The following is a 26,447-nucleotide window of genomic DNA, read 5'->3' as shown; positions in this document are numbered from 1 at the left end:
ACAAAAGCTTTTGGTATTTCAGATCAAACCTCCGGCCCAGTTCCAAGGTAGATCTGAGTTTAAAGAATTACCCTGATATAAACCACGGCAAACCTCTTCTGTAACGAGTCACACATAAATATGTTAGGCTTTGCGGGCCACCTCTGATTTATGTCGCATAGGCTTCATTTTTTCAACCCTTTAAAAAACATGAAACCACCCTTACCTCAAAGGCCACACACAAAAGGCCAGGGGCAGACTGCAGCCGGCCCGAGACTGCGTCCTTGCTGCTAAGCTATGCTCAGTCTACATCCCATGTCTTCAATGCCCAACCCCCCTTTTTTTCTCTTTACTATTCATTTGTCAAAAATCTAATAAAATTTTCTTTTCTAGCACGACAGGAGTTCCAACTACCGAGGCCTCAGGCTCGGTTCTGAAAAGCTCCATTTCACACAAGCACCAGAACCGAGTTCTTGGAGAAAACCTTTCCTAGGTTTCTCTACTTCACACTGAGCTCCCGCGGGCCTTACCTTGCCGGGGGAACGTCGATGCTGGAGGAGACCACTTTTCGCTTCTGCTCAAGGAGGCAGACGGAGCGGGCGTTTTCCCTGTCATGGTCCGGGGCTCGGCTGGCCGGCCTGGAGTCGGCGGTTTTCACGTCCTCCTCCATGGCCAAGGGGAACCAGGGCTGATGAGACAGTTTTTTACTCGAGTCCCGTTTTAGGTCCTCCGGGTGAAACGTGAAGGTCATGTCCCGCTTAATGCTCCCCACCTGTGAAATGAACACAAATTCTCACTCACACACCTGGGAGTTCTGCAGGACCACGTGCAGGGGCCGCCAGGGGAGACCACAGACACTACCCTCCCCGGTCAGCTTGAAGGTTGTATAGTTTAAGTGGGAAAAATGCAGCATACAAATAAAATACCTGACACCACAGAGTAGCGTATGATTAATGCGTCTTCTGTCCTCTGCAGACAAAAGCACAAAACACAAGAGAAGCCTTCTGGGAGAACAGAAACTTCGGAGGCTCGAAAGCGTAAGACTTGTCAACAAAATCCAAAAATTTAAAACATTGCTTTCTACAACTGAGAAATCTCAATTAAATCAATAAATTCCCTTATTTATTTTAAGCCTTTATTGTTAGAGTATTATAGATATACCTCTTCTATTGCCCCTCCACCTGGTTCCTGCCCCGCCCCAGGCCCTCACCACCATATTGTCGGTGTCCACAGGTAATGCATACATGCATCTAGGTTCTTTGGTTAATCTCTTCCCACCCCCCACTCCCCTTCCCTCTGAGATTGGTCAGTCTGTTGCATGTTTCCATGCCTCTGGTTCTACTTTATTCATCAGTTGATGCTGTTCATTAGATTCTTGTTCATTTATTTTGATTTTTAGGTTCAATTATTGATAGGTACACATTTATTGCCATTCTATTGTTCATATTTTTAATCTTTTCTTTCTTTCTTCACCTTCCCCTTCTCCTTCTTCTTCAACACTCTTTAACATTTCATGTAATACTGGTTTGGTGGTGGTGAACTCCTTTAGCTTTTTCTTGTCTGTGAAGCTCTTTATCTGACTTTCAATTCTAAATGATAGCTTTGCTAATCTTGGTTGTAGGTTCTTGCTTTTCATCACTTTGAATATTTCTTGCCACTCCCTTCTGGCCTTTAAAGTTTCTGTTAAGAAATCAGCTGACAGTCATATGGTTGCTCCCTTGTAGGTAGCTAACTGCTTTTCTCTTGCTGCTTTTAAGATTCTCTCTTTGTCTCTATCCCTTGGCATTTTAATTATGATGTGTCTTGGTGTGGTCCTCTTTGGATTCCTCTTGTTTGGGACTCTCTGCGCTTCCTGGACTTGTAAGTCTATTTCTCTCACCAGGTGGGGAAGTTTTCTGTTACTATTTTTTCAAATAGATTTTCAATGTCTTGTTCCCTCTCTTCTCCTTCTGGTACTCTCATGATGTGAATGTTGTTACCTGAAACTGCCCCAGATGCTCCTTACACTATCTTCATATTTTTTTATTCTTTTTTCTTTTTGCTCTTCTGATTGGGTGTTTTTTGCTTCCTTATATTTCATTCTCACCATCCTCTACTCTATTGTTGATGCCCTGTAAATTATTCTTTATTTCAGTTAGTGTATGCTTAATTTCTGACTTTTTTTTTTTAATGTTGTTGATGTTCTCATGAATTTCGTTGAAATTCTAAGTTCCTTGAAGTTCTCATTATGTTCCTTGAGCAGCCTTATAACCACTGTTTTGAACTCTGTATCTGCTAATTTTCTTGCTTCCATTTCACTTAGTTCTTTTTCTGTTCTTTCATTTGTGACATGTTTGTCTTCGCATTTTGGCTACTTCCCTGTATTTGTTTCTATGTATTAGGTAGAACTGCTATGTCTCCCAGACTTGGTAGAGTGGCCATAGTAATAGGTGTCCTGTAGGGCCCAGTGGCTCAGCCTCCCCAGTCACCTGAGCTGGGCACTCCAGGTATACCCCTGTGTGAGCTGTGTGCACAGTCCTATTGCAGTTGAGCCTTGATTGATGTTGGCATCATTGGGAGGGATTGACACCAGGCTAATTGGTTGTGAGGACCAGCTGCAATTACAGCTGAAAAGTTTCTATGAAGGAGACACTCGTATGGAGCAGGACTTGCTTCAGTGGGGCTTTGGTGCTCACTGAGTCTGCCCCTTGAGTGTGTCACTCGTGGATGTGTAGAGTTGTAATCGGGCGTGGTGTGAAGCTGTTCACCAGGTGCACTGGCTCTGGGGCCTCCTGGGAGGTACAAAGTCAGCCTATGCCTATGCCCTGCCCAGGGCAACCCAGCATGAGCTACAAAGCAATCTGCAAATGGCTGCTATTTGTGTTGAGTTTGGTGGTGCCCAGGAGAGGCCAAGCTGTGAACCAGAGTGAGCTGCAACTAGTGCCGGGCCTGGGGCCACTTATTAAGAGGTACAGGGCATGCTGAGGCCAGCTGCTGCTTGTTTGAGAGATTTTAGGAAAGTCCAAAGGATGAGACAAGAGAGGCCAGTTGAATGGAAAAGCCACTGGAAATGGCTTGGATGAGCCTGCAAGCAGGGAGGGGTGGGATCTCAGGGAATCACTAGGGCAGGGATAAAAGTGTGAGCCAGGTTGATGGAGATTCAGATATGGTGCAGCCTGTCAGCTCTGTGGCAGGGAGGGCTCAGCAAAGGAACAATGGCCCCTGCCAGGCCTCTGTCTTGGAGAAAGCTGCCCCTCCAGCTCTTCTCCTGATTCCAGACAAGTTAGTTCCTCCCTGATTATCCCAGGTTCCTTTCAAGCTCAGAGGGAGTGAGTCTGAGTAAGTCATGCACAGGCCCTTTAAGAGAACTGCCTGGGACTCCCACAGCCTCCGTGTCACTCTGCCCAAATCCCTGCTGGATTTTACAGCCCAAAGTTACGGGGACTTCTCTTCCCAGCACTGGAAACCTGGGTTGGCGGCCTGGTGTGAGGCAGGGACCCCTGTTCCTCAGGGAGACCTCCACAGCCTAGATATCCCTTCCGATTAAAAAAACACTGCACGTGGGTGTCAGTCCCGCCGGTTCTGCAATTCCACCCCGTGTCTCTGCCCCTCCTATGAGTCTCTGTGTGCTTCTTCTCTAATTCCCTAGTTGTAGGACTTCCGTTCAGCTAGATTTCAGGTGGTTTTGAATGATGGTTGTTCTGTATTCAGTTGTAAATTTTTATATGGTTGTGGGAGGTGGTGAGTACTGTGTTTACCTACACTGCCATCTTGACCGGAAGCCTCTAAAGTTTTCAAAGTCAATAAATTCTTAAATATTTCATGCTGATTATGTTTCACAGAAGACAGTGATGACTAAAAACACCAAGGCTACCTGTGACCGTGAATACTGGTCTTCACCATACTCGTATGCTCATAAAGAATTGGATTTTATCCTTTATTTGCAGCAGTGAATATCTTCAGGAAATCCCTCCATTGATATGACAATAAAAAAGATATTAACTTTCCTTATTGTTGACTAAATACAACGATGCTTAAGGCGTAAGACAAATATAAAATGAAACCGCAGGGAACTGACTCCGGCTATTTCAGAATCTGGGAAGAGTGAAAAGGAGACGGACGTTACCGAAAGGTTGGGGTGAGGTGATGGGGATTGGAGATGAGGTTTGGAGCGAACCTGGTCCAGTCTTAAGTGTGTGAAGAGAGCCGGTACCCTGGGTCCTCACCCTCAGGGATTTCAAAACACGCCTGTACGACATGTCACAGGTCCACACCACAGTGCAGCCCTCAGGACGCAGTTCCTGGGGTGAACACATCTCCGCCCGCCCACTCGCGTAGAAGCTCTGCTCGCTTGTTTCTTCTTAAGTTCAGGCAGGAGGAGAAGCACAAAGAAGGTGAGCAGATAGATTTAGAACTTTAAAAGCTAAGGCCACAAACAAAGACTTTTTCAGAATAACATGAGACTAGGATGCATGTTCAGCGAAAGCGGAGACTTGGCCAAGTATGATATCGATGGCCAGAGATTCTCAGACGGAAGGCAAGCTCAGAGGTGTGTGTGTGCTGAGTCACAGGCCGCCCCCAGACGAGGGCGCCAACGCCCAGGGAGACCCGCGTCGTGGCGGGGACTGGGCCGTCTCGCCGGCTGCGTGTCAGGCAGGAGGCCTCCCTGCACTCCCGAGGCAGAGCCAGCTCCACAGCAGAGCCGCCAGCCACGCCTGCCCACTTGTAACTCACTAACAAGTGACCACGTTCCTCGGAGCGCCTTCACAACATAAAAGGCCAAGAAAAATGAGTGTTTTTAAGAGCTGTTTTAATGACACCAATACATTATACAGAGGAATAAGAAAATACTTCAAACTTCCAATAATGCAACGAGTGTTCAATAACAATGCAGTTTATTCATTATTATTATGATTATTATTTCTTAATACTCACCTGAGGATGTTTTTCCATTGATTTTTAGGGAGAGTGGAAGAGAGAGGGAAAGACAGAAGAAATATCGATGTGAGAGAAACACGAGTCCTCACCATGGCCCGGGCTGGGGACGAGCCTGCAAACGAGGTACATGCCCTTGACTGGAATCGAACCCGGGGATCCTTGGGTCCACAGGCTGACACTCTATCCACTGAGCCAAACCGGCTAGGGCAGTGGTCGGCAAACCGCGGCTCGCGAGCCACATGCGGCTCTTTGGCCCCTTGAGTGTGGCTCTTCCACAAAATACCATGGCCTGGGCGAGTCTATTTTGAAGAAGTTTAAGTTTAAAAAATGTGGCTCTCAAAAGAAATTTCAATCGTTGTCCTGTTGATATTGGGCTAGGGCAACAACAATGTAGTTTATCTAATCACTTTCCGTCCCATGTTTCCTGCCTGGAGCAGCTCAGTCCCAACCGATGTCACAGCGGAAACATGCTAAGCACCAGGCATAAAAGGAAAGCAAAGCCTCGTTCTGATGGTTACCAACCATCTCTCCCTACGTGCCAAGTACATTAATTAAATATTTAAGGAGTCATTAATATTCATCTGCAGCAATAACTGACATCCATACCTCCCTGGGGCCAACAGAGCTGGTGAAATGATCAGTCCAAAGAGAGGTGGGCAGGGAGACGTGACAGCAAGCTCAGCTGTTAGCTCGCAAACGGAGGGACAAGCCCAAGCATCTACAGCCAATGGATGGAGACGTGATGCTACAACTGTGTGTCACGCTCTTAGCCAAGACTTCATAATAAATACATTACAGTAATATTCAACAATGTAGGCTATTAATCTCTTACACTACATTCCCAAAAAAACCCGTGTCTCTGTAGAAGTCAGGGAATTTTCACAATGCAACGGGCTTCAAAGACACTTCAGCCCAGACTCCTTGTTTACAAGTGGAGTCAGATGCGTTAGAAACGACCAAAGAAACCAAAATGCAGAGCGAGGAAGAGATGAGGAGACTTGGAGCCCTAGGCTGGAGAGGATGCGGGACAGGGAGCGTCTCGCCGGCGATGACACAGGCACGGTGGACCAGCAGCTCCCCTCCTGGTGACTCCCCAAGGAAGCGGGAGCACAGGCGCACACAGACTCGTGTAAGGACTGTTCACACGGCGCTGTCACGAGAGCCAGAAAGTGGGAAACCACCCCCGTGTTTATCAAAAATGGGTGCGTGCGCACCGCTGGCCCTGAGAGCATCCGCAGGTGGCAGGAGGCAGACGCTCGAGATGCACACGGCAGTACTGATGTGTGGAAAGTGGTCCAAACCGGTCAGTCCCAGGAAGATGGAGTACATTTGGGTTTGCCTAGCACTTAGGACGCACGGGGAGTCTGACTGTCTCCTCAGGAGTAAGGTATTTCTTGGGGAAGGTGGGGAGCGGGGAGACGGATGCTTCTAGACCGGATCGTGGCGCTGCTGCACAATCCTGTGAATGTACTAAAAACTCCGAATTCACACCCTGAAGTGTGACTGGTAATGTGCATCAGTTGTATCTCAATAGAGTTGTTACAGTAAAAAACGGGGGGGGGGGTGGATAGAGGGTGTCAGAATGCCGCTGAGCGGCTATATCCTCCCCCTACCCCCACCCCCGCTCCCTGGTGGGCTGGGCCAACATCCAGCCCATCGCCCAGCAGGGACACTTGGAATTCCCCCGCCCGGAGAGAACGCCGTCCGTCCCTGCCCGAGAGGGACCTCCTTTCTCCGGCCCCTGGTGTGCACAGGCCCCGGTGTGCACAGGCCCCGGTGTGCACAGGCCCCGGTGTGCACAGGCCCCGGTGTGCACAGGCCCCGGTGACGGGGGACTGCCAGGTGATGCTGCCGGCTGCTTACAGCTGCTGCCCACGGGGAGGCTCCTTAGGCCGAGCGGACGTGGTGTGCGTGCAACAGCGACGCACCTGGGACTGCTGCTCCCAGGGAGGCCGGCTCAGCAGAGAACCAGCCAGAAGGACAGGAAACCCCACAGCATGGGGGGAGCCCGACAGCGACTTCAACGCAGGGACGCGCTAACGGAGAGCGACAGGGCCCACGGAGCTAAGTGGACATGAGGACGCTCGTTCCTGGGGACACAGCCCTGAGGAAGGGGGTGTCCCTGGGCTGTGGACTCTGCAGAAGTGCCGGGGAGCGAGCAGGACAGGCAAGAAAGAGGCGCCGCCAGGGCCACGCCAGGAGGCGGCAGAGCGGCTGCGGCTCTCCCAGAGGCTCCCAGCCTCCCCGCCCCCCGCCCCCATTCACTGACCCTCAGCTGTGAGTGCACCCCAGGACCCGAGGTCCACCAGGGGAGGGAGAGACAGGCGTCCCAGCAGGCGTCTGGCTGCGTGTCCGCCCAGAGCTTCGGAAGGTGAAGGAGACCGGCAGGCCGGTGCCTGGCTGCACGAACAGCAGAGAAGCCTCCGGCTCTGCCCGGAGGGACGGACCTTGGCCTTGGCAAGGCCACTGGGGCCCGGGGGGGGGGGGGTGCGGGGGAGGGCCGAGAATTTCCTTGTCGGAGCGTCACTGATGGACACACGCTTTCCCTGACATGTGAGGAGGCGGAAGGGAGCCGCCAGAGCGAAGGCCCACGCTCGAAGCCTGACACACCAAAGGCTCAGGGATCATCTCAGTCCAGAATTTTAAAATACTATCTCGTGGGCAAGGAAGGAATCCCTGACTGCACCCACCCCGGCGAGGCTGGAGGCTGGTGGGCGGCAGGACTGGGTCCTGCTTGTCCGTTTCGGGGTGGACACTGGCCAATGGGAACCCGGGACTCGTGGGGCGGCCAAGGCTCTCCTGGGAGGAGCTGGGGTGCTGCGTGTGGAGACAGGTTTCTGGTCCCCGAGGCTGATCTTCACTGCGCGGCGCTCACACGGGGAGGGGCTGGAGCTCTGGGACCGGGGCCCCGTCCCTCCGGCCTCAGGACCCCTCTCTGCCTCTGACCTCCTCACTCCCCCTCCACTCTGCGAGGGAGACACTTAGTTCCTACAAGAAATGCCACTTTCTACTTAAGTTTTCCCACGGACTCAGAAGCTGGTAAGCGGGGGAGTCTCAGAGACTTCCCACTCTCACTTAAACATTTTAATGATTCTTTTTGTAGAGTTTAGACGCACTTTTCATTTTTTTTTAAAGTTTACTTATTACAAAACACATGTTTGTCAAAATTTCAGTAAAAAAGTGTGTAAAATAAAAGAGAGAAAGCTGCCTATTCCTCCCCACCGCACCCCGAACCGGCCAGACAGGCCCGCCCGGCCGGGAGAGCGCCTCGCAGCGCACGGAACCGGAGGCTGCCTAACCCACGGGCCCTCGGCGCTGCGGTGCTCAGACACGCGTGTGACGGCGCGGTACGTGTTTTCTGCAGTGTGCCTTTCCACCGCACAGTAAGCCGTGGGCAGCTTTTCATGTTAGAAGCAGATCTACATTTAACCATGTTGACGACTGTAACATTTCACAAGATCATATTTATAAACCCATCTCTTCTCCACAGACACTGAGATACTTCCAATGTTTCACGACTGAAAGGAACGCCACAGCCCTGGCCGCATGGCTTCGTGGTTAGAGCGTCAGCCCACACAGGGGAGGGTCTCGGGTTCGATTCTTGGTCAGGAGCATGTACCTGGGTTGCAGGTTCAATCCCTGGCCCTGGTCGGGGTGTGTGTGGGAGGCAACCAATCAATGTTTCTCTCTTTCCTCCCCTCCCTCCCCGCCTCCCTACCTCCCACCCTCCCTCCATGTCCCTCTCTCTCTAAAAATCTTCTACTCTCTCTAAAAATCAATGGAAAAAATATCCTTGGGTGAGGATTAAAACAAACAAATAATAATAATGCCACAGTGAACTTCCTTATGGGTGCATGCTTAGACCTTTATGCACTTAAGCACACATTTTGTAGGAAAAATTCCTGAGGGTGGAAGTGCTGAATCAAACAACCACCATTTTGTTCATGGGGAAGCACAGTGCGAACGGCCCCCGACGGACAAGGCATAAGCCACTAAAAGGGCATCAGGACACAGCCATGCTCTGCGAGGAGGACAACATCTGCCCGTGAGTTATGAGGAGAAACAGGCAAATGGCACGCGAATATGTCAGGCTCGACATTCAGAAGACAGGGTAGCCCCGCGGTGGCTCGGCTGGTTGGGGCGTCGTCCTGTCACCAAACAGATTGCCGGTTCGATTCCCAGTCCCGGTGCGCACCGGAGGCAGCTGATCGATGTTTCTCTCTCACATGGATGTTCCTCTTGCCCCTCCCCCCAATCCCTTCCCCTCTCTCTAAAATCAATAAAGCATATCCTCGGGTGAGGAAGAAGGAAGAAGAAGAAGGAAGAAGGAAGAAGAAGAAGAAGAAGAAGAAGAAGAAGAAGAAGAAGAAGAAGAAGAAGGGAGGAGGAGGGGGAGGAGGAGGAGGAGGAGGGGGAGGAGGAGGAGGAGGAGGAGGAAGACTGCTAAGGAGCTGCACCCCTTAGAGAACAGAGGCCTGAGGGGCCAAGAGGGCGCCGTCCTTTCTCTTCTTACATCGTTAGACCCCATGTCCACACAATGTGTAAGTGAGGAAATCATGGGAAATGTTTACTTTCTTTAAGGCTTTCAAATTTGTAAAAATTAAAATAAAGAGGCAACTTTAAAATGAGATTCAGAAAAGGTATGAGGACTAATCTCTGAGCTGGTTGCCAGGGGAGGGGGCGGGCGGGAGGCGGGGCCAGGAGAAAGGAGCCAATGTCACAGTGCCCTGCACCCCTTGGTGCTGGCATCCAAGGGGATAAACAAAATGCACAAAAGGGCGTGTACCCCAGATTTCTTATAATACTAAAAAAATGCACATTCCCTAAACACCCATCAATAACTTTAGGGTTAAATACGCACCAATAAAATGTATGGTGAAAAACAAAGACATATTTCTATATTTATTGACATGGAAAAGCATTTAACACATTAATTGAAAACAAGGAAATAGAAATGAGTCTATGTAACATGATCTCTGAGAGGAGGGATGTGTATCTATAAAGAGAGAAAAAAATCTGGAAAAACTTTCCAAAATGTTAAGAATGGTTTTCTTGGGAGCAGAATTATAGGCCAATTTTACTTCCTATTTTGTTTGTAATTTGTATAATGTTTGTGTATAATTTTATATTTCAAACCCTATGAAATTATTCTATTATGAAAAATAAACATCATTTTTTATGTAATTAATTTTCTTAAGAACCTGATATCTAATACTTTTTATTCTACCAGCTTTCACTTCTGTGTCTATTAAAGAGGGAAATGAATTACTTAAAACAATACATCCATTTACACTATGACTTTTCACGGATTATTGGCTCCCCTCAGCATAAGAAACCACAGTAGCTTCAACTGAAACCTCCTGCCCACCCAACACAGACGCCTTCGTCAACTTCACACACACACTTGCCATCCATGTCCTTTCCTGCAAGAAAACAAAGCTTCCTGTTCAATTATCCGAGAATTACTGAGTTAGCGGACACATAAAACGCAACATTTTTATTCCAACGAACAGCTTTTGTTTCCCTAGGAGAAGATAAATAGCATATCTATGACCATGATATACTTGGGAAATTGGCAATATCTTAAACAAGAAGTTTAAACGGCATCTATTTAAATCCTGAATTTCGCTAAATGGCGTCCTTTGTAAATTGGATGCTACTTTCTAAGACGGTGACTGAGCTCACCAGCTTTTCTCAATACAAAGCCACCCGGTTTCCCCGGGAGGACCCTAAGGGCGCACCAGGAGAGAGGGTGGCTTCTACCTCAGCCACTGGCTTGACCAATCCCTCCCTCTGCCTACACTCAAGTGCATCCCAGGACACCAACACCCTCCCTGCGCATTTGCCTAGTGAGATGCCAGCAAGCATGCGTCAACACTCACTCTTGGAAATTGTATTCACTCATCTCAACCCAATAAGATTTGAGGAGTTGGCCCTGGAGAGTCACTGAACTTCCAGGAATCATCTGCAGAAAGCCAACACATTTGCCTTTGGCGGCTTCTGAACAGCAAGAAATTCTGGAAGAGAGAATGAAATCCAGGCCACAGCAACAACCAACCACCATTGGAGAACAAGCTGTGGGAGGCAATGCTCAGAGAATCTTCCATTCGAAAGTACATGCGCACACCAGACAAACCTTATAAGAGAAGTTTTCCTACTTCAGACAGCTTTTTCTCACATTAGCATTTATTTTAAAACTTGCTTTCAAAGCGCATAAATTCCATACGCAGTGACTAACGTGTGAACTGCAGTGTGGAAACGGAATCAGACCCGCAGTTGTTAAAACATGTCACGAAAGAAGCCAAGGTTATATGAATAATAGGGACTATTGGTTTTTTAATTAATTAAAACTATTACCACTCAAGGTCATGCTCCAAGAAAGATCAGACTCTTTCGCTGATTGATAAAACTGTGTCCAAAAATAGTCCACAGAACTCTATTCACTTCGGATTAAATTCTCCACAGGTCATGCTAGGCACCCAAAACACCATTGGGCTGGCCAGCTACCCAGTCCTGAGGCAGGAAGCAGAAACACTGAACACCGCTGCTTCCCATTGGTGGCCTCTTGACTCTATCATCCCCTGAGCCCTCGGAACCAACCCAGGTTTTCGTTGACTACTCCATCCGCAAGCGTATTGCTTCTCTATTCCCAGACAGAGCAGTTGGCGATGGGATGTTGGGGCAGCAAATAAAACACAGCACATCGGAGCTGAGCCCTGTGTTGGGTTGGGGCATCATGCCCACCCACCTTCCCACTTCACCATCTCAGCCAGGAGTGCTGTTCAGGCTGGGTTTACGACAGCACGTTCTAAATTAATGTCTTCACAAGTTACTATCCAACAGAGCATGACCTGGTTTGACTGATGCCGATGACTCATCAGCTAGCTCGGAGAGCGCCTGCAAAGCTCCTTGGTGGAAGGCAACTTGGCCGGGGTTCCAGGCCTTCTATTAACTTTCTGCAAGTGAGAGCACGCGCTCAGGTATTTTTAAAAAGCCTTTCTGACAAGTCCCGAGGGGAAATATCCGTTTCTGTAAAGCCAACAGTCAATTCAAGCTCAGCAGAGTTCTTGTATATTTCTTCCAGCCGAATGTAAAAAACCGAGGGAAAGTGAGTGTGAGGCCAGTGTTATTGGGTCTAACTTCAGTATGGAGAATTTTGAACCTAGCACATTTGTTTTATATAAATTGAAGTTTAATTCGAGCAGTCACATCCAACCCCTGGGGAAATCCTGTGGGCTTTACCTTCAAGAATATACCCAGAATCCAGTCCGTCTCAACACCGCCATCCACAGCGGACACCTTGTTAGGCCACCGTCAACCCTGGCTGCATCTGAACAAGCCTCCTCCCTGGACCCGTTACCATCCCTGCCCCACCTTCCCAGCCCCAGTTCCTCTTTTTTTCTTTAATTTTTTAAAATCCTCATCTGAGCATAAATTTTTATGGATTTTATAGAGAGAGGGAGTGGGAGAGAGAAGAATCAATGTGAGAGAGAAACATCAGTCGGTTGCCTCCTGTACACACCCTGACCAGGGATTGAACCCGCAACTTAGGTATGTGCCTGACAAGGAATCAAACCCCCAACCTTTTGGTGCATGGGATGATACCCCAACCAACTGAGCCACTGGGCCAGGGCCCCTCAGTTCCTCTTGGTAACAGCAGCTGGCCTGCCCTGGTGACACCAGGCTCAGCTCGTGTCCCTCTGCAGCACAGACCGCCCAGAGATTTTCAAATTCAGCAGCAGCAGCCACAGTCTCACAGCCTTTCGCTCACAGAGCAGATTAAGAAGCAGATTTTAAGTAGAAAAGAATATCGGTTGCCAAGGGTTCATCCTTAAACATACATTTCATTTAAAATACAACTTATCATTCTTTTGAGCAGGAAACAAGTGAAATGAAAAACAAAAGCTGAAAACGAATGAATTTGCACGTTAGCTTGGGTTGTGATCCTAGTTTGCAGGGAGCCAATTAATTCCACTAGCAGCACAGATGACCAAATAAAATCTGTTAATAAATGCAGCTAGTGCATATCCAAGGAAGTAAGCAGGACATACTAGAATAAGTGTGTACATCTGCTTATCGTAATTTTATTTTTTTTATTTTTTCTCTTTTTTTGCTTATCGTAATTTTAATTATTTAAAATAAAGGTCCAACTGGTGTATAAGAGAGTGGATGGCAATGTGAGGAAGAAAAACCTGCCGCTTCAACATCCTCTTTCAGACGCAAGTAGACCGCGCAGCGGAAAACGGGGCCAGCCCACGAGAGATGAGTGTAGACCTTCAGGTAAAACGGTGCCCCTGACCTTTCAACCCACTCAGGATCCCTCCATCCTGCTTGCTGCCTGTGGGCACCAGGCTTGCTTAGCCAGCCATAATAAACATACGTGTGTGTGTGTGTGTGTGTGTGTGTGTGTGTGTGTGTTAACACCCGTCTCCTAGCGTTCCTGCGCCTGCCAGGCCCTGACACAACACAGCACCCGTATAAAGTATTTATGCTTCACCCATCTCTCCTCTCTGTGGTCCACAAGCTGCTTGGAGGCAGAGAGTAATTTTGCTCAGTTTCGTATCCCAGGCACCTGATGGGCACTTGATGAGTGGTCACTTAATTAACGTATGAAGCGATGATAAGGTGTCGATGGGGCCAGCCTGTAAGTGCCGAAGGGGGAGGGGTCTGTGAACCCGGAGAGGGGAGTGATGGCTGTTCCGTATTCACAGTACTCTCGAGTATACCGAGGCAACCGCGGGGACCGTCGTGGGAGTAATAATGATGGCTATGAAGTACAAGACCCCGATTAAAAGCTCTTCCTACACGTTATTTCACTCCAATCCTCCCCCCAGGTCCTAAGAGGACCATCTTCTTACCCAAGCCGTGTAGGTAAGCAAATAAGGCAGAGACGTTAAACACCTGACACCAGGTCTCACAGATTTCCCCCGCCCGCCTACCCTGTGTCCCCCTCTCGGCTGCATCCCTTCCAATGGCAATCAGACACGCACCGATATCCTAATCTTAAACAAGACCCTTTCTGGACCTCTGATCCTGCTCCCCTATTGCTGCCGTGAGAGTCAACTTATAAGCAAGACGTGTCTCCACTTCCCACCTATTCCCTCTTCTACTTCAGGTTGGAACCTCCCACCGCCTCCCACCACTCGGAACCAGCGACAGGTCCTGAAAGCCAGACTTTCCCCACGGCTGCCGGCAGCACCAGAACCGTGGGCGTGGGCTTGCCAGCACGTGCTCTGCACGCTGCTGTCCCTCACTGGCTCACTCGTGCCTCCGTCACATGCCTTGTGGGTCAGGAGTTTGGCAGAACCTAAGTCACACACGGGATTCTAGCTGCAAGCGATTCGGGACATTCTGGCCACAGCTGCACGGGAGATGATGTGGAAGGGATGGTGGAGGTGTAGGGAGGGTGTCTCTGCAGCCTCCTCTCCGCTACCCACACAGATGTTTGAAATCTATAAACGTCTCTCCACTTCTATGGCCACCACCCTTTCTCACTTGGAATACCACAGCAGCTTCTGGTCTACTCTACCCACTTCCACCCTTAACTCCCAAGAATCCACACGTTATTAGGGAATCAAATAAGAATGAAGAAGAATATTTATTCTGTAACTTCAATAGACCGTGTAAAAAGACTATTAGTAATAAACTATTGTTCTTAGTTATAACTATTAAACCTTCGAAAACATCATTTAAGTTGGCAGCTACCTATGTGACATGCCTGGAAGGTGCCAGGAAGATGCCTGGTGCAGATATGAAACCCAATGCCTAGGAACAAAGCCAGAAAGTCGATCAACAGGGTTCAAGCATGCTTATATTTCTAAGCCCGCATTCCTGATGAAACACTAAATATCCCAAAAAAGGAGTCAAACAGAACTGGAATCAAATCCTAGCTCTGTCACTTGCTGGGGGTGACGGTCAAGGGCTGGCCCTCGTCTATGAAGCAGGCATGACGGGTGGTAGAAGGAGCACCCCAGTACCAAGTCTGTAACAGTGCTCCCACTACAGTGCCTGATGCAGGTCATGCGGGCAGTGAGCTCCGGCCCCTTCTCTCAGGCAAGACCTCACGGAGGGAGGGTTAACATCGGCGTGATGGTTAACGAAAGACAAATGCTGTAGCCATGGGACACGGGCTTAGTGCATACAGGGGACCCTCACCGAAAGGGAGGCGCTGGTGGGAAGCCTGTGGCAGCCAGAGGCAGAAAAGGAGTTGCCTGGAGTGGGACGGGGTTATCCAAGAAACAGACACAGCAATAAAACCAGGATGAGATCGTGAAACCCTGCTCACTGTCTAAAAGCTTTCGCCTGCCCTAGCCGGTTTGGCTCAGTGGGTAGCGCGTCGGCCTGTGGACTGAAGGGTCCGGGGTTCGATTCCAGCCAAGGGCACGTACCTCAAGCTGCAGGCTCCCAGCCCTAGTCAGGGGTATGCAGGAGGCAACCAATCGATGTGTCTCTCTGTCTCTCCCTCTCCCTCCACTCCCTCTAAAAATCAATGGAAAAAATGTCCTCGAGTGAGGTTTAAAATAATAATAACAACAACAATAATAAAAGCTTTTGCCTGACGTGAGCCCAATGGGGTGGTATCACTGTCTGGGCCACTGCCCACTCACCCCACTTCCTGAGCTCTAACCGCCTGCAGGAAACAGGAGCCACAGTGGGGCCGCGGGCAGCGGGAGGAAGGAATGTCCGCAGCGGCACCCGCCCTGCTGGACCCCACGTCCCAGAACTGGGACGCCAGCCATCTCCCTCAAATCCACGGGTGCTGCGCGCATCTCCCTCACAGGGCAGAGGGCAAGCCTCAGCCAGAGCTCACCCCTCCTCCACCTGCTCCCACCTGCTCCCACCTCAGCGGGGAAGCCGCCAGGCAGCCCTGCTTGCTGTATGTACTTACAGCTGTGGACCAGCGCACACCATGTAGACGACATGGCTTTCCACCAATATTTCTTACGTATTGGGCCTGTAGACTCAATCTGTAGCTTTTTAAAACAAATAGAGGCCAGCCAGCATGGCTCAGTGGTTGAGCGTCGACCGATGAACCAGGAGGTCACGGTTCGATTCCTGATTGGGGCTCGTGCCTGGGTTGTGGGCTGGATCCCTGGTGTGGGGGGTGCAGGAGGCAGCCGATCAATGATTCTCTCTCATCATTGATGTTTCTATCTCTTTCTCCTTCTCCCTTCCTCTCTGACATCAGTAAAAATATATTTTAAAACATAGAAACTTTGGGTAAAAGGGGGATAAATAGTGATGGAAGGAGACGTGGCTTGGGGTGGTGAACACACAATACAGTGTACAGACGATGTGTTGTGGAATTGTGCACCTAAAACATGTATGAGTTTAACCAGTGTCACCCCAATAAATTCAATAAAAATAAAAAAAACCCAGGAGCCTTGTATTAGTGTAAACATCACTAATTTAGTAAAGGAGGAACTTGGCACTGGTTTGTATATTCTAGAATGGCACCACTTAATTTAGCACCGAAAGACAGAATTTGTAGGTGAGGTTGTGTAAGTAGTTTTACGGGCTTTGTATACGCACGTTCTCCGTAGGAGCCAGCCAGTCCTGGCTGACAGTGAGGGCTGGCTGGCGGCCAGGAGTGCTTATCCCAGGACCCCGCACAGAAAACGGTTACGTGTATGTGGATGTCAAGTCACACATGCGGTTTTTTAACAGTTGAAATCTTGTGCTCATGTGTTAGCTGCGTTGAGGATATTTTACAAAGAGAAGGTATAGTATGAAAAACCACTCTGTATTCTCCAACTTCAAGAGGCAAATCCGTTGTTTACAGCCAGAAACATGTACATTCTTCCCGTAAAACAGCAGACAGTGACAGACACAATATAAACACCTCTGCGTCCGTGCAACACACGGTTTAAATCTGTGGCAAGACATCAATTCCCAACTAAAACACCTCTTACCTTATTATTTAAAGATCATTTTTATGGAAAACTTTACCAAAGAAATGGTATAAAAGATTTCAAAGATACAAATTTTAAAGCTTGAATCTTTATTTCGACCCACACATACACCACTGTCCTTTCTCCTTGGGATAACAAGAAATAAAGATGTTTTAGTAGACCTTTGAAAAGAGTGTTTGCTTGAAAAGTAATCATTCATTCAACAAATAATTTTACTAGGTATTGTAGTCACAAGAGGTCATAGGGACATATACATATGTACATATGTACGTGTGTGTGTATATATGTGTGTACTAAAAGGGTATAAGGTCCCTGCACCCATGGAGCTTGCAGGGAGAAGGGGCATAGATCAATGAAACCCACAAGCACAATCCCACAATCCCACAAACACTGCTGGGGAGGAACATGGAGGGGCTAGGAGCACATGAGAGGGAGAAAGCAGAGCTGTCTGGGGAGGGCTGGGCTGTGACGTTGGAACTATCACAAACAGCATTTATTCTGCCCAGTTCTGGAGGCTGGGATCCAAGGTCAGCATCTGGGTCTGGTGAGGGCCGGGTTCAGTTCATGGAGACCTGTACCCTCACGTGGCAGAGAGTGAGCTCAGAACTCTTCATTCCTTTGTAACCCTGGGACCTGGGACTGTACCCTTAGACGGCAGAGGTTACTCTGCAGATGTGACTAAGTTAAGGACCTTGAGGCAGGGAGAGCCTCCTGAATTACCCAGACGGGCCCCGGATCTAATCACCAGTGTTGTATAAGAGGGAGGCAGAGGGAGAGTTCACAGAGGGGACGGGTATGCAAGGACGGAAACAGAGCAGATGAAGTGTTTTCTGGAAAGGGGAAGGGCCTACAAAACGAGGAACACAGGTGGCCACCAGACGCTGGAAGAGGACACGGCCCTGCCTGCACCTTGACCTCAGCCCGCAGAGAACCATATGCACCTCTGACCTCCAAAAACTGTTAAGAGAGTAAATCTGTGTTGCTTTACACCACTAAATCTGGGGTCCTTTGTGGCAACAAGAACCTAATACACAGGGATCCGCTAGGAGGCTGCAAGCACTGGCCTAGTGGAGAGATGCTCAGATGGGGAGGTAGAGAGGGTGGGAAGGAGCCATTCACAGGAATGGGTGCCCGACTCGATGTGGGGGGAGGTGAAGAAGATGGAGCCAGTATGAAGCGTCGTGTGCTCCACTTCTCCACCACAACCCGACGGGCAGGGCCATCTCTACCATCCCACATGACAGTCAGGGCACTGCTGAGTGCTTGAAGGCTTGAAGGCAGGAAACAAAAGCTGTTTTTCTCATCTCACTTCTTCTTGGAGTTTTTACATTTTAAAAAATCTACCTCCAAACAAAGTAGGCTATTAAATTAAGAGAACCAAGGATGGTGATGTAGGTAAAACTGGTTCTCGCCACCTCCCACAACCACATCAAAATTACAACTAAAATACAGAACAACCACCATTCAGATCCGCCTGAAAGCTGGCTGAATGGAAGTCCTACAACTAGAGTAGTAAAGAAAGTACATTGAGACTGGTAGGAGGGGTGGAGGCACAGACCCAGCTGGTCAGACACCCACGTGTGGCATTTTCATAATTGGGCAGGATATCTCCATTGCGGAGGCATCCTGTGAGAAGCAAAGGGTCCCAGTCCCCACACCAGACCCCCAGCCCAGGGTTCCAGAGCTGGGAAGAGAAGCCCTCATAACTTTGGGCTATAAAAACCAGCGGGGATTATAACTGAGTGAAATGGACCCTGCTGGAAACCCAGGCAGTTCCTCTTAAAGGGCCAGAGCACAGACTTACAAGGACTCACTCGCTCTGAGCTCCAGCCCTAGGGCAACGGCTTGGGGGAATCCAGGGGCATATGGAGAAGAACTGTATTGCTTGGCATCTGAGCAAGAACTTGGGGCTGGCTTTCTCCCAGACAAGAGTGCTCACAGGGGTCACTGTTCCTATGCTGAGACCTCTCCCATTGCAGAGCTGACTAGCAGCCAAACCTGAGCTTCCATCAGCCTGGCTCACATTGTTTGCTCTGCCCTGATGATTCCCTGAGACTCTGCCCCATCCAATTTGCAGCCCCACCAAGCTGTTTGCAGTGGCTTTTCCATTTGATTGTCCTGTTCCTGGCTCAGGCTTCAGATGAAATTTCCTAAAATCTCTCAAACAAGCAGCATCTGGCATCAGTGTGCTATCAATAAGAGGCAAAGAGAGCTAGGCCTCGCCTGGACACTTCCAAGCCCAACACAAGTAGCAGCAATCTGAAGATCACTCTGTAGCTCTGCTGGGTGGCCTCCGGCAGTGGTTGACTTTGCACCTCCCTTGAGGTCCCAGAGCCAGTACACCTGGTGGACAGCTTCAGACCATACCAGATTACAACTCTACACATTCACAAGCACCACACTCAAGGGGCAGACTCAGTGAGCACCAAAGCCCCACTGAAGCAAGCCCTCCTCCACAGGGGTGTCTCCTGCACAGAAGCTCTTCCACTATAGTCGCAGCTGGTCCTCACAGCCAATTGGCCTGGAGGTCAAATTCCTCCCAGGGATGCCAACAGCAATCAAGGCTCAACTACAATAAGACTGTGCACACAGCCCACACAGGGGCACACCTAGAGTGTGCAGCTCAGGTGACTGGGGAGGCTGAGCCACTGGGCTTGACACGACATCTACTATACAAGGCCACTCTACCAATCCCAAGAGACATAGCAGCTCTACCTAATACATAGAAACAAACACAGGGAAGTAGCCAAAATGCAGAAACAAAGAAATAGGTCACAAATGAAAGGACAGAAGAAATCTTCAGAAAAAGAACTAAATAAATGGAAGCAAACAAACTACTAGATAGAGTTCAAAACAATGGTTTTAAAGTTGCTCAAAGATCTTAATGAGAGCTTCAAAGGACTTACTGAGACTTTCAAGAATCTTAGTGAAAATATCAAAAATATGAAAAAGGACCAGTCAGAAATTAAGCATGCACTAAGTGAAATAAAGAATGTTTTATAGGGAATCAACAGTAGAGTGGAGGATTCTGAGAATCAAATCAATGATTTGGAATATGAGGAAGCAAAAAACACCCAATCAGAAGAGCAAGAAAAGAAAGAATCCAAACACTATATGAAGATAGTATAAGGAGCCCCTGGGACAACTCCAAGTGTCCCAACATTCACATTATGGGGGTGCCAGAAGGAGAAGAGAGAGAGCAAGAAATAATGACAGAAAATTCCTCTACCTGGTGAAAGAAATAAATTTACAAGTCCAAGAAGCACAGCGAGTCCCAAACAAGAGGAACCCAAAGAGGCCCACACCAAGACACATCATAATTAAAATGCCAAAGGTTAAAGACAAAGAGAAAATCTTAAAAGCAGCAAGAGAAAAGCAGTTAGAAGAAGAATAAAAAAATATATAAACAATAAAATGGTAATAAATACATATCTATCAACAATTGAATTTAAAAATCAAAATAAACAAACAAGAAATCTAATGAACAAAATAATCTGATGAATGAAATAGAATCAGAGATATGGAAACATGGAACAGACTGATGAATCTCAGAGGGAAGGGGGGAAGGGGCGGGAAGAGATTAACCAAAGAATTTATATGCATCTATGCATTACATATGGACACAAATAACAGGGTGTTGATGCCTTGGGGCAGAGCGGGAACTGGGTGGAGGGAAAAAGAGGGACAACTGCAATACTCTTAACAATAAAGATTAATAAAATTTTATTTGGAGACAATCAAAACTCTTAGTTTCAAAAATGTTTCCAAATGTGGAATATTTCTTGACTTTGATTTAGAAGCTTCTGGAGCCCTTGAGCAGTAAGCATGAATATCTCTGAATGGACTTTATAGAGGACCTTTTAATTCTGTTCTGTTCTGTTCTGTTCTGTTCTGTTCTGTTCCATCCCATTCTGTTCTGTTCTACTTCATTCCATTCTATTCCATTTATTTAAGATATGCTCCCTTCCATAAATGTTTAGCTTCTCAACACCACCAAAAACACGGAAGAACGTTATTTAGAACAATATACCCCATAGCACCTATGCCAATCCCTCCTCACTTCTTTGGTGACTGATGAGAGGGCCTGAGCCACTGCAGACCACGTCCTGCACCTGCATTCCACTTCCTCCCTCCGGACGCTGACCCCGCTGATAAGAGTTTTGGCTGCGTTGAGGAAGTTCAAGCCTTTGATTAAAAGCGATGTTCCTGTGACCTGTGCTACTTTCCTTTCTCACACTCATTGCCTGGCTGAAAAAAAAGAGCTGGCATGCTCCCAGGCTCCACATTCCTCTGTCAGGGACAGAAAGACTCCACGCGTCCAGATACAAACCTCTGCAACCATTGCTGAGAATTTGGAGGGCCTCCAGCGGTGAGGAAGGGGATGTCTTCAAGACTGTGGGCTGCGCTGTTAGTCAACTGGTGAAGGAGCTATCCCAGAACCATGGACTTAGACTTGCTTACAAGTAAGCTTTCAAACAGAAGAGGCATCCCTGAATTTTCTGAAACAGGAAAAACACAAAAAACCTGCAAAATGAAGGCAAGCTAGGGCCGTCTTACTCAGGTGTTAATGGCCCTGAATGGCATGGGTTTCACTCTAATCGTGGCTAGCACTGCGATTCGCTTTATAACCACAGCCCCATTGTTTGCTTTATATCACAGGCCTGGTGTGGGAGTCAGTTCACCAGCCTTGTCTTTTCTGTTAGCGATCAGTGTTCTCTAACAGAGAAATGGAGCTGCTTGCATGTGTGGCTGTTTCTTCCAGAATGGGCAAATGTTTGTTATTTCTGTATTGATCGGAATACCACTTAAAAATCCTGTGTGACACACACATGGGACAAAAAATACTTCTTAATCCCTCTCTCCAAAAACACTTTCCCTATGCAACTGAAATGCATTTTATGTGACGGCATGGCACCAAGGCCCACCTACACCACAGCCATAACCACAGCCACTGCACCAGCTACCAACACGGCCTCCACCATGGCCTTCACCACAGCTTCCACCATGGCCTCCACCATGACCTCCACCACAGCCTCCACAATGGCTTCCACCACAGCTTCCACCATGGCCTCCACCACGACCTCCACCATGGCCTCCACCACGCCTCCACCACAGCCTCCACCATGTCCTCCACCACAGCCACCACCAAGGCCTCCATCATGGCTTCTACCACGGCCACACCATGGCCTCCACCATGACTTCCACTATAGCCACCACCACGGCTTCCACCACCATCACAGTCTCCACTATGGCCACCACCATGGCTTCTGCCATGGCCACCACCATGGCCTCCGCCGCCACCATGGCCTCCGCCACCATGCCCGGACTTGCTGTAATTTTTGTGTTGTTCTGCTTTTGCCTAGAGAGCCATTCACGTCCCTCTCCACTTGACCTCTCCATTCAGCCTTCAGACTTCGTGCCAACATCATTTACCCCAAAGCCTTCACGGACTCGCCTACATAGTTAATGTCCCCTTTCCTGGGTTCCCAGAACACTTGAGCTCATTACACACAGAACTCAAAGGCTGTGCTGCAAACATCTGCCAACATGATTGTTCCCTGTAATTGACAGGTGGGGACCACGGGAAGGTGCTGACAAAGAGCAAGCTACCACAGAGCAGGCTCGCTTCCTGACCGTCCCCAGCCATCAGCCTGCCGGGCCCGGCTATTGTTTGTTTTTGGAAAGCGGGCAGGTTTATTCCCAAGATGTAGGCAGAATGCATGGGCCAACCATCAGGCTGGACACTTGTTTTCCAGCTGACCCTGGCGGGACCTCTCAGGACTTCATTGAGAGCGCGGGGCTGAGAGAGAGCACACCTGCTCGGTCAGGGTTGTGCGTGTGAGCAGCCACATGGGGACAGCACTTCCTTTGCTGGTAGGTGACTCATGAGGGCAAACCCCCTTGGAGAGCCATGGCTGAGAAGGGGGCCCAGTGCCCTCAGTATGGACCCCTTGGAAAACACACTATGTTAAATGCCCAACGTGCCTTCACACTGAGGTTAGAGTATCATTCCTTGGAGCTTTAAGATCTACAAACTAGGGGAGAAAAGCAACGTGGGGCTTCGCTGACAAGAATGCTGAAACTGCTAGAAATGAATAAAATTATTTGGGATGTACTTACATATGGCTGTACTTATGTAACCCTGTCAACGTTAGTGGGCATATGCCATGTAAATCAATCCTATATAATAAAAGGGTAATATTCAAGTAGACCGACCAGCAGAACAATTGAACAACCAATCAAAGCATAATATGCTAATGATATAAGAAGGCTGCTCAACCGCTAGCTATGATGTGCACTGACCACCAGGGGGCAGACAGTTGACTGGTTGACCAGTCACTATGACGTGCACTGACCATTACAGGGCAGATGCTCTAACCAGTAGGTTAGCTTGCTGCTGGGTTCCGGCCGATGAGGACTGAGCAAGATGGGCCAGACACACCCTGGAGCCCTCCTGCGGTCCCTCCCTGGCCCCAATTGTGCATCAGTGGTGTCCCTCACCCTGGCCTGCACCCTCTCGCAATCCAAGACCCCTCAGGGGATGACGAAGAGCCAGTTTCAGCCCGATCCCACAGGCCACTCCCCTTGAGAGGGAGCCAGACGCAGGGCTCATGGCTGGTGAGCGCTGCTGTGGCACCGTGAGCCTCTCCCAATTGAGCCTCTCCCAATCGGGACTGATTGGGCACGAGCCCGCGGCAGGCACAGTGGGGCCGGGATGAACGGGAGCAGCAGGTAGGAGCTGCAGGCTGCGCTGGACTGCACGTTTCAGCCCTATCCCTGCAGGCCACCCAGAGAGACCCCACCCATGCATGAATTTGTGCACCGAGCCTTTAATTTTTAATAAAAAATGTTGCTATCCGTGACTGATAAACCTTAGTAATTTTTGTAGCAAATTTATCTAAAATGTATTAGTTATATTCTTGCCTCTCTGTTGAGCATAACAAACCTTTACTGATGGTGCAAGGTCCTGGGAATATTATTAAACTGTAAGAGTGATATGCCTCCAGTAGCTCCTTCCCACCACATTCAACAGATCCGGAGAATTAAAATGTAGGGTGTCCCCCCCAAAATGTATACACACACTTTGAATAATTATAAAGGTGGTGTTCATTAAAATACACTGAATTTTAAAAACTGAGGTATCAGCTGTTAAAGTGTGTCTACATTTTGGGGGGGCCCCTTGTGTATTGTTCCCCATGCTCACTTGCACAGTGTTTTAAACACAGAGAACATTTCCTCCACCAGCACCCACTTCACACCTGCTGCTCCCAGCACATGGGATTTCTTTAAAGATCTACAATTCCATTTCTCTTTGTAGTAAACTGAAAACATAGATGCCATTTACTACTTGATCCTAGCCACTAAGCTTATGCTTAAAATGCCACTCCTTTCACTGAGAACAGCAGAAAGAAGAAGATGTGGGGGGGGGAGGGGCAGATAGGATTCAGCAAGCTCGCGCTTAGGCTAGCTTGGCGACTTAACAGATCATTAACCACGGACAGGGCTCTACATTTCTCAAGTGAAAGCTGTCTTATGAGTCCTTTACCTACACTGTCCTTGCATCTGTCATTCCATATCATTTGTCTGACTGTTCCTCCCACTAAAATGAATGCCTCATGAGGACCACAACATACTCTGCATCCGGCAAAGCGGCTGGCGCAGAGCAGGCACTGAAGGAATGAGAAGTCTGATGCTCCCAGACAAAAATGGTAGCAGAAGAAATTTATTTAATTACTAGAGGCCCGTTGCATGATATTCGTGCAAGAATAGGCCTTCCTTCCCCTGGCTTCACTCCCAGCCGCCCGGGAGCCGGCAAGTCCTCGCTCCCAGCCCAGCCTGGGAGCCAGCAAGCCGGAGCACCGCTCTTGTAGCCCCCTCCGCCGCCCCCCTCCCCCTCATAGCAGGCATCCCACCCCTCCCGGCCGCTCCATGCCTGCATATGCAAATTAACCCGCCATCTTTGTTGGGTTAATTTGCATACTCACTCCTGATTGGCTGTGGGTGTAGCGGAGGTACAGTCAATTTACATGTTTGTCTATTATTAGGTAAGATTCACCTATTCTATTAATCGTGTCTCTTGGTGGGCCTGCATCTTTAGTTTTAATAAAGTGTAATTTATCGATTTTTCCTCTTTTATAACTAGTGCTTTCTGATGTCTAAAATTCTTTGCCTTCCTAAGGTTGCCAAGATTTTTCTCCTCTATTTTCTTCAAGAAGCTTTATAACAGTTTCCGTTTTTACATTTATAACTATGATTCATTTTGAATTAATTTTTGTGTATGGCTGCAAGGTAGGGGGAGAATGTTTTTTTTTACTTTCTTCCTATGGGGATAGTCTTTCTAGGACTGTTGGTTGAAAGAAACTTTTCTGCTGAATTTATTTGGTGCCTTTCTTGAACCACATCTCAGTGTGAATTTACTTGGGGCCTCTATTCTGCTGCATGAATCCATCTGTGCATCTTGTAGCAAGCTTCCTAGATTGCTCTCGCCTCATAGCAAGTAGAGTAAATCCTCCAATTTTGTCCTTATTTTTTCATAAGTTTTCTATTACAGTTATTTTGCATTCCCATAGACATCTACACAAAGTCCTGCTGACATTTTGATTGGGATGGTGTTGAACCTATAAACCAGTTTGTGAAGAACTGACATCTTAATCATATTGAGTTTGCTAACTGAACATGGTCTATCAATTCATTTATTTAGTTCTTCGTTAATCATTCTCATCCATGTCAGAGATTTCACACATCTCTTTTGTATATTTTATTCCCAAGTGTTTGGGTTTTGATACCCTTGTAAACATATTTTTTAAATGTTATTTCCCAAATGCAGTGCATGCAATTGTTTTGTGGGGTTTTTGTTGTTGTTGTTTGTTTGTTTGTTTTTGTAAACTGATGGTATATACTGTGGCTTTGCTAAATTCACGGATCAGTTCTACTGGTTTTTTTGATCATTTAGGGTTTTCTCTGTAAGTGATTATATCACCTGCAAATAGAGACAGTGTGACTTTCTTTTTTCCTAATTTTTATGCCTTTCATTTATTTTTCTTGCCTTATCACACTGGCTAGCCCTCCAGCGCAATGCTGTCTAGAAGAGCACACATACCTCGGATGCATTAGAAATGCAGAGCACCCCTGCTCCCATCTATAAACCCTCCCTGGGCCCTTCAGACCTGCCAGTGGCAGCTCCTTTGTAGCCGACCACCTCTTCCCACTCTAAGATGCGAGAGCGTTCCGTACATCTTCCTCCCTTTTCTGAGATCACGTTACTGCTTCTAATATTTGATGAAACAAGACTACTTTTCTTTCAGATACTCTCACATACTTACTTGTATAAGTTCAAGAACTTTATTCTAATATTTCCACTATTTTTCTAATATTTTGTTAACCTACTTCTGTGCTGCAAGTATGTGAACCTGCTAATTGAAAACATTTTCAAAAGCTTACATTTTCAAAAAATTATCCTTTAAACTAAACCTTGGGTCCTAACCTAAATTAACAGAAATTCGTGAGGTATGGTCTTCAGGAGGCACTTGCATCTGATTTGTAAAGCATGTGCAAGCGACATGCAAGTATTTATGACAACCCATAAAAATTGTATTACAGCGCTCCTCTGTCCTTCAATTCCCATTGTTGGTTAGGTAC

The 26,447-nt window shown here is 48.0% G+C and overlaps 1 protein-coding gene across 1 annotated transcript in view; it reads right to left on the bottom strand.

Annotated features, from left to right (window-relative positions):
- Positions 1 to 26,447, bottom strand: part of ZNF704 (zinc finger protein 704) — a 145,263-nt gene that overhangs the window by 101,836 nt on the left and 16,980 nt on the right. The window contains exon 2 of the mRNA XM_079796477.1: positions 510 to 751. Coding sequence (XP_079652603.1) covers positions 510 to 751 — 242 coding nt within the window. The remainder of the gene's footprint in view (positions 1 to 509; positions 752 to 26,447) is intronic.

The sequence above is a fragment of the Cnephaeus nilssonii genome (genome assembly GCF_951640355.1).
Source record: "Cnephaeus nilssonii genome assembly, chromosome: 18".
In the NCBI taxonomy this organism is placed as follows: domain Eukaryota; kingdom Metazoa; phylum Chordata; class Mammalia; order Chiroptera; family Vespertilionidae; genus Cnephaeus; species Cnephaeus nilssonii.
Note: the sequence above shows the minus strand (reverse complement) of the source record. Positions and strands in the feature narration are given on the sequence as shown.